Source organism: Labrus mixtus, chromosome 21 (genome assembly GCF_963584025.1).
Source record: "Labrus mixtus chromosome 21, fLabMix1.1, whole genome shotgun sequence".
NCBI lineage: Eukaryota > Metazoa > Chordata > Actinopteri > Labriformes > Labridae > Labrus > Labrus mixtus.
Window position 1 is genome coordinate 20,920,849 of NC_083632.1, and position 10,885 is coordinate 20,931,733.

Consider the following 10,885-nt stretch of genomic DNA (forward strand, 5'->3'; position numbering starts at 1 on the left):
TTCATGGAGGGCAGACTTGCTAGTAAAGTGGGATCTGAAGCAGGCGCTACACTCCCCCTGAAAAAACAAAAAGTATCACATACTGTCTGCATCAAACGTTCCAATAAAAATGGTAAAGCTGTTGACCCTGTACTTCTATGGAGGAGTGGATGTCTTGGAAAGGGATAAGGTTGCCATCTACAGGTCAGTTTTGGAAGTGTCCGTTTAGAAGTTTGACACAAATGAAAGTACTCAGCAGAGGTGGGCATAGTTCTTTGAATAAAATTCACATCTTTAACAGTTAATCTGGGATCCATTTAACCTTATAATTGGACATTTACGGAAAGGGCAATTTACTAAAAGTTCAAGGTTTCAATCATCACAAATTGATGTCTATGTTAAATATTAATAAAAACAATTACTGTCCACAATTTCCGATATATGAACGTGTGCCCAGCTTCGGTTCTCAGACGCTTTACTTATGTCACACTGAATATTCATTTAATTTCTAAATGCTACATTGATTTTAGTATTTTTAAGAATATTTTACTGCAGCATTGATGTTAATTAATGTTTGTATTAGTACAGTAGCTAAAATAGGATTTTAACTGTTTAAGATGCTGATGTGTTACATTGCATCACATTTCACATGTTCTGAGTGTGAGGTCTTTAAAGTGTCATATCCCTCCACAGTGTATTGATGTATGAATGTAAAATTGTACAACAGGAAAACCAAAAATCTACTAAACTATTTGTTTTATTTGTTTTGTCTTCTAAAGTTGTATCTGTACAGTTACAATGGACAATAAATCAAAATCCTTTTTTTTTTTTTTTTTACCACAATAAGCTCTACACTCAGAAATGACAAATACACAAAAGTCCTCAGAGACACAGTCAAAAAGCATCCATTCAAGTAATTTGGCTAACAGTACATGACATACAGGAAGTTAAATAAACACTTTTTTTGTGTTATTGCATACTCATGAATATACATTTGTATAAATCCAAAAATAGCAGGCAGTCCTATTCAGTGCATAGATAACATGGTTACAATAACTCTTAGGAATTTGATGGGAGTGAAAGATACTGACAAGTCAATGTAATTATTGTAATCATTAGGAAAAAGACAGCAGCAATAAATGGTAAGTGAACACTGAAAGAAAACGTTGATGCATCTTTTAAGATCTAATAAATGTACTGATATTCTTTGTTGAGAGAAATTTTGCAGGAGAAGTTCATATAAATCTAAATATGAGGTATTTAGGAATGTAACTTGTTTCTGGTGAAGGATTTGCAGAGAGAGAGAGAGAGAGAGAGAAAGAGATAGAGAGAGAGCGAGAGAGAGAGAGAGAGAGAGAGTGTGGTGTGGTCCTTTCACTGTGTCACAGGCTGGTCAAAGATCCTTCAGCAGACAGGATATCCCTCTCAGGCCTTTTCTCCTGTCCACGTCACACACTGACCTGACCTGTGCACTCATCCTGGACCGAGCAGCAGATACTGGAGCAGCAGAAAAACTCAAGACCTCGCTCTTTACTGCTTGTCCTTGCCTGAGACGAAGACACAAAACAAACACATTTACTGCGACTGCATCTCTGCATCTCTGCATGACGCATGGAAACATGGTGATCTAATCAAGTCATCATGTTTGAAGAAAATGGCAGTGGTGGAAAGTTAAAAAAAACAACAACAAAAACTAGAATTGTAAGTAACCTCTCTTCAATATTTTTCTGTCTATCTTACAGCTTACAATTTAAGAGAATAATATAATTGAAGGAACAGGAGGGAAATCTAATAAAGGAGGAATATTTCAAAAACATCAATTTGATGCAATCCCCTATTCCAATAACTTAAAACTTTTCTTTAAAAAAACTGGGAAACTGTACATGTTGCTCACACTTGACAAACTGCAAGATGAATATTGATCTCACATTAGAGCTTTAGTGCTCCAGTGTATAACACAAGGGGATGTTATGCATAATGAGAGTGTTTACTTCTGTAACTCAAGGCACATTATGATCCTGATTCTTTGATGACAGGATATAAATACTTTTGTCCATCTCTCACACAAAAATCCACTTTTCCACAACCTCTCAGCTTTATTTAGCCACATCCATAATCCATTTTAGGACTTGTTTTTAAGCTATTTAAGCCTCGGCTGCTTTGTTGTTGCAACTTGAAAACAATGGGGATGAATGCGATTTTTTTGGTGCACACTGGATCATAAAAAGAAATACATCCTCACAGCGTCCTACTAAGTCCTACTTACTTTCTTTTTCTTCCCTCACTAAGTCAGAGCAGAGGTTTGGGGAAGGTTGGTTGGTATTGTTTTTTACATTTGAGGCTTATATCTGTGGCTTATATCTGTGGTCATCTTACCTTTGGTGGGGACAAACTTGAGCGAGTTGCTGAATATTCAAAAGCGCGACACTCCTTCCTCCGGGCCGTCGTTTACAAACTCATGTCCCAGCCCGTTGCCACATTTCCCACACAGAACCTGCACACATGAAGCACAGACACATTCATCTCCTTTTGTCTCATCCTGATGGGGAAATATTATGTATCTATGTAAATGATGCTGCAGCAGTAATGCTTCAGACGATTTACAGAAAGAGACAAAAAACTGCAGAAATCGAGTTGAGACAGTGACCTTGAATGCAGTGAGCGTCTCCATCATCTTGGTGACGCTGTCCTCTCTGATGGTGTCAGTGAAAGCCGGCCAGGGAGACGAGTGGGCGAACTTTGATCGACTGGAGAACAGGGGATGGTTACACTTGGAGCACACATACATACCTGAGGGGGAACAATTATTTTATAAACATGGTCCAGATGGTACAATTCTTCCCTTAGATTCATTAGAATATTCAAGACACCGAGTGTATATTGATCTGTTTTGAATAAGCATCATGTCTGTTGGTGTTTTGAACATGGGTCCTAGGACAATCTGAGTTATTTTCAACCTACAGTATATCTTTAATTTATACTTTCTTCACACACGTGACACCTTTAATACGACAAATTAAATGACAGGCTGTGGAGAAAGTCAAAATCTGAAAACTTAAGTGACTTTATTCACAGGGGTGACTTGGCAAAAAAATAAAAAATCGTTGACAATACCATAACAAGTTCTATTGGTTTATTTATACCATAACTTCATGGCTTAACGTATGAATTAAATCTACATTAAAGCGATATTTTACCAATTTAAGTGAACATTTTTTCATTATTGTTATTTATTCATATTAGAAAACTACAAGTCATTCTAATTTGAAGAGCTCACAGTAACGGAATACTAGTCGTTTTCAATCAAAACATTAAAACAACACAAAGAAGATGAAAAAAGGTGATGCTGTCCTTTATAATCCAGACTACATGGAGGTGAGGTTACATCACATCACCGCTATCTGAAACAACAGCCACAGTCCGCTCACCTGGTTTGAAATGATCCTTGTAGACCTCTCCGCCGAAAAACTGACAGAAAGACATGCTGTGGTTTGTGTTCAGATAACGTGAAGGCAGTATGGACCTTATTCTGCTTTAATTCTTTCCTTCAAACGGCGCTGACAGATGACCGTGTCTCCCTCCTCTCGTGTGGATTTAACGCAAGCTCCGCCCAGGTGCTGTTCCCTGTTTTACCGCTGGATGTCGCTGTTTGACAACAGGAGGAAAGGAGGACGTGAGCTCTACATCAAGAAATCACTGCCTGATAGAAGCACTGAATTTATGTTGTTTATCCGAAACACGAATGAGCTAAATCAGGGATGGGAAACTTTGGTCACAGCAAGGGCCGAAGGCATTCATTTAATTCTCACTGCCAGAGGGCCAAATAGTAGTAAACAAAAACGATTACAGTCAATTATGTCTCAAATTAACTCAACATGTTGGCCTACCAGTGATCGAATATTATCATGGACATATTTCTGATTTTCAGTATTTCATGGCATATTTGTCATGTTTTCTTCATGTTTCCAATTAATTGATATGTAAAACTTGACCTGAGGGCCACGTTGGGGGTGGATGGGGGCCACCAGTTGCCCACCCCTGAGCTAAATGATACTCCTTTGATTTTTAAACAAATACCAGAGCATCTTTTATTCACATAGCACCATGTCATGACAAACACTTATGGTCCATTACATAGAGTTGAGTGTAGACTTGACTCTTTGTTATATTATTCAAAGGAACCAATCATTAATCCACTCTAAGCAGGTATACCTAATTGGTACCAGCAGAAACCTCAATCAGAACCAGACTCATTGGTGAACAGATGCCTGCTGCAACATGCTGGTGAAATGATATCATTTTATTTGGATATGTTCAATTTTAAGATAAGGATTACAAAGTCATGGATTATGTCAAACACAAAAAGATTAAACTGATGCATTATTTGATATGAGACAATATCCAATAACCTATACAACTTTATTTAAAAAATAAAACACATTACCAAAAATCCAACAAGACCATGAATGCTCAATGTTTTTGTTGTTGTTGGATTTTTGGGTTTATTACATGAAAATAAACATAATCCGTCACCTAAAGTGAGCTATGTTTACCCTTGAAGATTCAAGAAAAAGATAAAATAATCTATCTGCATACATTGTGAGTAGAAAGCAGAATCACACAGACACCAAAAATAACTGTGAATTTATTTTATTTGGCAAATGTCACCTCAAAATAATGGTGTCAGTGTTATCACAGTCTGGCAAGTTTCAAGAGCATTTGTCTTCTAGCTTTACTCTATAAATAAATAAATAAATAGAGTTCCATCATAAAAATAAATGTATTTTTCTTGAGACAAATCAGAGATCATATTTCTGTCCATGGAAGGGCTGCGTCCATCATTCATATTTGCAGTAGTGCTTCAGAGCCTCCGGCAGCTCAAGCCAGTCAATGGCCATCCTGTGGACGATGTGCTTCTGGATCGCCTTCCTGCACAATGTCTGCAAGGACGAGACTGGACCAGAAAGAGAGAGAGAGGGGGGGACAGTGGGTTAGCAGAATAAAGGAATGGAGAGAAACTCTGAAGAAGTAATGAGGAAAAAAGTATTACAGTAAAAGTGTTGATTGATAACTGAACGGATCTACAGCCTATCATTTGTATGTCTTGTTTTAAAAGTCAATCACCCAAAACAACAACACACAAAGTTACTGAAAACAAAATGTAAAATGACAATAAGGGGCCCACAAGGGTGGAAAATACCTACAAAGGGACGCAACACAACTACAAAGAGACACAAAGTGACAAAAAAGACATGCCAAATGACAAAAAGAAGAAGAATGCAAGATGACCCCGCCCCCCTAATGGCTACAAAAACAGCCAAAATGACGACAAGGTTCCACAAAGAGATGAAAGATGACCACAAAGACTTACAATGACAACAAAGAGAAGCTTCATTTTCTACTTTTCTACAACGAGCAGACACATAGATAAAAACAACAAACTTACCCCGAAGAGATGCAAAACGACCACACAGACACATCTATACAGAGATGGAAGCTGAGTTCACAAAGACTCCATAAGTCTATGTCATTTATCTGCACTTAGTTACACAACACGTCAACAAAGAGACACACAAAGGGAACAGGAATAAATGTAAAATTACCACATGGACCCAAAACAACCACAAGATAAGTCAAAGATGCTAATTTACAATAAAGAGATGAAAAACAACCATAAAGTAATACATTAGAACTACAAAGAGACACAAAGCAACTACAAACAACATGTCTGACAGGTTGTTGTGTCTCTGACAGTCGACAACATTTATATGTTTTCAGCAAAACATATAAACTGTCAGTGCAAAGGCAGCTATTCTTTGAAAATTAATCAATGATTAAAGGGGACATATTATGAAAAATCCTCTTCTACAGTGAATTAAACCCATCCAGTCTTTTTTTTTTGGTCTGCATAAGTCTTACAACACAGAGAAAAATGCTCCGTTTCAAATCTGCTCTCCTTGTGATGTCACAGTGGGATTCTGGTGAAAAAAAAATCCCCCCCCCTCCCCTGATATCTCCACCCATAGACTCCACCCCCAGCCTAGAGCAAAACTTTTGCACAGGTCCGCCATTTTTATTCTCGCTACTGAGGAGTTATGTCTACCAGGAAAACTCAGGGGTCTCATTGCATTTAAAGAGACACACACACCAAAACGGAGCGTTCTGAGAGAGCTGGTTTATACAGGGTCACAAACCTCCTCTGGTGCTTGATTCATGTTATATTTTGACCAAAGCACAGCTCAGATGTTTCATTTAGACCCCTGGGGACTGTTTGATGGAGAAGGGGGATCATATGTCCTCTTTAAAAAAAAAAAGCACCATGGTGAAACTCACATCCATACTCCACCTGGACGATTCGGACACACTTAGTAGCAGCAAAGACGTCCACCACAGCATAGAGAGGTTGGACGGCTGGGATCCCCTTTGCAGAAGCTCCCATGTCCTCTCCATTGATGACTATGTGCATATCAGCCAGGTCTCTCCCCTTTTGAACGTACAGAACTCCTATCCTGCTGCGTCTGGCTGTGGGAGGCAAAGCGTTGGTTTTATACAAGTCGTCCAAAATGTGACTGAAGCGTCCGGGCCTGCTCCGTCCGACCAGCTTGTCTCTGGGGATCCGAATATTCTCAATGTACAAGTGAGAGTCAGTGAAGAAGGTCTTTGGTTTGCTGTTGTTGCCCCCTCGTTGATTAACATCTCCTTCAACTCCAAGTAAACCTTCCACCTCCCCTCGTCCGAGCCTGTGTCCTCCAGCCAGTCCTCCCTCTCCAGCTTCCTCACCCTCTGCTCCTGGGTCCTCTATGACCTTGTTGTGGTTGCGAGTAATGGCGAAAACCCAGCTGTCCCCTACATCCGTCAGGTCCGGGATGGAGTATTCAGGTACCACATCTAGGCCCCCCGGGTCCCTGGCTGTCAGGCCGACCCGGAGGTGTCCGCACCAGCCCAGCTCCTTATCCTCGATCTCGATGAGAAAAATCTCCCCAGGCTTCAGGGGGTGTTTGCTGAAACACACTCCGTTAGCAAAGCTCTCCACGCGGGTGGCCTGGGTTCCTGAGCGGTCCAGTATGACGTTGGTGCCATGGATTGGGTGGAATTCCGTGAATTGGTCGGGAAAAGGCTCCATTTTTTGAGTTGTGTTTGCACCGATTCAAGCAGCCTCTCTGGTTCGGGGACAAGAATTGTACATCGACAAAAATTTGCTGCTGGAGAGCCAAAAAAATGTAACAAACAAAGCCCAACTTAGGAAAAAGTTTCCGTTCAAATTGACTTGAAGTGGCTTCCAAAGGCTGCTGGCCAACACATGGTGGATTGAGGAAACGCGACAACTTGCAAAGACACACAACAAGATCCCTGTTCTGCTTATCTGCAGCCAACTCTGGGAAGGTTCTGGTAGGGGGCTATTTTTGAACAGTTGCACATGTCAACAGATGGCAAGGTATGTGTGTGTGTGTGTGTGTGTGTGTGTGTGTGTGTGAGTGAGAGAGTGAGCTGATGGGGGGTGGCCAACATGCACATGCCCACAGTCACTCTTGTGCACCAGACATGCAAAGATATTGAGGTAGGGTGAGCAGGAGCAACAAAGCCCCCCCTGGGCTCTGAGGCTCATTCAATTTGCATGTACAGAAGTAACAGCAGCGTAATAATCACAATGCACCATATGCCAGAGAGATATGTTAAACAGCAGGCCTTTCAGAGCAGCACTCTATATATAGTCATGCCACCACCACAATACAGTCTGGATTGTATTATTATGTAAAGCAGCAATTAAAGTAATTCACCAGGATAGAGAGGTCTGTAGAGATTTGCTATGATAATAATGAAGAGGTATTAGGTTTAAAAGGGGGAGATATTTCTTGTATTAATTTTATGTGCTTCACACGGTGTCCCTTAAATTTCACTATATCAAAAAGGGGGAAAAGGTATTTTCACTCTATGTAGGCCTATATTAATAAAACGTGTAAAATGTATAAAGTGGGATTAACCATAAACATACTCAAAATTATTTGTTTGAAATTGTACAAAAAAAACATAACATCATTTTGTCTGAATCTTTTTTTTTTTGTAACTTAAGTTTTTATTAACTTTTAACAGTTTTTAAAACAATGCAGCACATCTTATACCAAAAAAAAGTACAGAGCACTTAGGCAGAGCATGCAAGTCATCTCCTAGCATGAGATAACAAAAATAACAAAATAATGCCACAGACATAAAACAGGTACAGCAAATTTTGTCTGAATGTTATCACTGGGGGAGGTTGAGTGGAGGGGTTGTTGCATTTTCTTAACAATACCTTCTCTTCTCTGTTTGTAATATGTCACTCAGATGATCAAAATCTGGGCCTAATTTATCTCCTATTTTGAGTATAGGGGTGTGGATGCAGAGTAACTCACAACACAATACAACAGGAAACCTGGCCATCAATAAAGACAATATCATAAATAAAATCATTGGGATCCGTTTCACCTATTACCTTGAAACCCTTGAATCTTCTCAAACCTTTCTATTCCCTGATGTACAGTAGTGTCCCGCTTGTTTCATTCAAGTTACCCCTCATACAGTGTTGACCTGGTGAGTCAGGGGCAATCTGTTTCCATATTTGGAACCAGTGATTCAATAAGGGTTTGGCAGTGCCCAGTTTCTATACAAAACAAATGTAGTTCAGTGTGTTTAGTGTGTACAGTGTATTCAGCTGGGTTGAAATGGTTCGACCTATCGGACACCGCCGCCCTCTTCAATGTCACTTCTCCCTCACTGACCAATCAAAACAAAGGAGAGGCAGGACTCGTCATACCAGCTTTATCAGAATCGATGGTGGTTGAGAAACTAATCTGACTCGTCTTTTCGAGGTTAAAGTTTCCACTTCTAGAGCTGCTGCTAATGCTAGGACAGGAGTCCTTAGTTTTATTGGGGATATTTTTGAGTGTAAACGCAAATACTAAGTACATGGAGCTGTTTCACAGACTTAATGGTCACTACATGGGGATTAGATGTGCTGCAATCCAGTTTTTGTAACCTTACAATTGTAGCCAAAGCACCAGTGAAAATCGCTCTGATATTAACGTTGTCAGTGTTACCTGACACAGGACGTAATTGTATCATGCAAGACAGGACTACAGTATATTGGTGTATTTTGTCCCACCCCTAATCCTGAGTTAAAAACCTGTATCCAAACTGCTCTAGGGCTCAAATTCTCCAGGGCTCTAGGCTGTTTTGCTGTCTGCGGTATTAATAATCTGTACCATTTACATGGTTTCCGCACAAAGTCTGCAGTCTGGCCCTGATTATGATGATGATGCACTCTACGTCATAGTCCAATCTCTCTGTGGTAGAGTGGGTACACCCAGCAGCCAGCTCTGCAGCAACCAGGTCAAGAGACGTAAGAAAGAAATTGCCTCATTAAATGAAATATGTAGCAGGATTTGTGATGCCCTGCACCAGATGGTCTGCCAAAGACACCAGGGTGAACATATAAAACAATGGACATGCCGGCCCAAATGTAGTAATCCTCACTTTGAGTGGCTTCTGCTGGCAGTCCGTGAGCACTGAGATTGTAAAGGTTGGAGGTCTGCATGTGCATTTGCCATGGACATCATGTGGGAGTGGGCCGTGGCCAATTGATGCTTAGTTGGTCACAGCTCTATCATGGGATGGCCCTGTTTGTTTTTTTGTCATTTATAGCATACATACTCTTTTCAAAAGTAGAAGACAAATGTGCTCCTTATTGGAGAGAGATCAATTCAATCTCCCAGTATTACAAATATCTGTATTTAGACATTGTAGCTACATCAGGATGGCAAACCTCTTGTCCCAGTCAAACCATTTCAGCATTGGAGACCTTATACAACAAAACACAATTTTAAACATCTGAAATTACCCTTACTGAGAAATGCCTTCTCCTTTTGACACCTGCCATGTTCCTGAGGAAGATCTTGTAGATCAACACACTGTGCTGTTCAAAACAAGACACACAGGGAGGCATAATCATGTTTACAGCATCATTAACAAAAATGTAAATGTAGTCCTTTTGTGTTTCCCTGGATGTGTATCCTAAAATATTATAGATTCTATAACAATTCAATGTAGAAGTTCAATCAAATAGCTGCATGGTTATGTCTCTAAGACTATTAGAATGTTTCTGTACTATGAAACAGAAGAAGTCATAGATATTATTTAAAACATGGGAATTTGGAACATTATTTCAGTTTTAATTGTATTTTATGTTGTTATATTAATCTGCAAAAAATTAATCTACAACTAATCTCAATCAGAGCATAAAACAGGCTAATAAAAAAGAATGAGAGGATGTTAGACTAAAATGGACATGGAACATAATGTGGTGTTTAGCGAGTGTTAGCAGCCCGGCTGTGCAAACACCTCCTCCAGCCAATGATGGATGGGAGGTTTTGTCTCTCACCCCAGCTGCAGCTTGCTCACTATACTCTGCCCCGTTCTTCACATTGTCATTTCTGGGGCTTTCACTGTGTTTTATTTAGGCCAAGATGGAGGAAGGGAAGGAGAAAGGGTCTGATGGGAGGTTGATTCTGTCTTTTATCCTCCTTTTTTTCTTCTTCTCTATTTTCATGAATACATCTCAAATTCAAAGCGTCAAAAAACCTCTTGGATACTTCTGCAAGATTACAATTTTACGTGTTGCATGGATGATCTCTGCAATAGAAAAACAGTGCTATCATACCCGCAGGCTGGACTTTAGCTGTCACCATGTTTTGCACAATCAGCCAGCAGTTACTCCCTTGCATTCATACTCGTGTGGGTGAGTTTGCATGTGCGTCTGATGGGGCTGTAGGACTCTTAATCTGGATTATCATGCAGCCATGCTTTTCATAATCAGTTGGGTGAGCTGTGATTCTCGGCAGCGCATGACACATCTGGATGAAGGCAGTCGGTT

The 10,885-nt window shown here is 40.1% G+C and overlaps 2 protein-coding genes across 2 annotated transcripts; both read right to left on the bottom strand.

Annotated features, from left to right (window-relative positions):
* Nucleotides 1-714: 714 nt before the first annotated feature.
* On the bottom strand, nt 715-3,580 carry msrb1b (methionine sulfoxide reductase B1b). Its single transcript, XM_061028750.1, has 4 exons — nt 3,408-3,580; nt 2,627-2,769; nt 2,356-2,473; nt 715-1,526 (listed from the first exon to the last, which is right to left on the bottom strand). The coding sequence occupies exons 1-4, from the start codon at nt 3,460-3,462 to the stop codon at nt 1,510-1,512; spliced, it is 333 nt and encodes a 110-aa protein (XP_060884733.1). The 5' UTR covers nt 3,463-3,580; the 3' UTR covers nt 715-1,509.
* A 1,035-nt stretch (nt 3,581-4,615) lies between these two features.
* Nucleotides 4,616-7,367, bottom strand: neurl2 (neuralized E3 ubiquitin protein ligase 2). The gene is made up of 2 exons (XM_061028937.1): nt 6,313-7,367; nt 4,616-4,933 (listed from the first exon to the last, which is right to left on the bottom strand). The coding sequence occupies exons 1-2, from the start codon at nt 7,100-7,102 to the stop codon at nt 4,818-4,820; spliced, it is 906 nt and encodes a 301-aa protein (XP_060884920.1). The 5' UTR covers nt 7,103-7,367; the 3' UTR covers nt 4,616-4,817.
* Between the last annotated feature and the right edge of the window lie 3,518 nt (nt 7,368-10,885).

Excerpts from the sequence above, each read along its gene's own strand:
- neurl2 (XM_061028937.1), bottom strand. The coding sequence starts at position 7,102 with ATGGAGCCTTTTCCCGACCAATTCACGGAATTCCACCCAATCCATGGC. Across the intron at positions 4,934-6,312 it reads CGTCCAGGTGGAGTATGGAT|TCTCGTCCTTGCAGACATTG; the intron begins GTGAGTTTCACC and ends TTTCTGGTCCAG.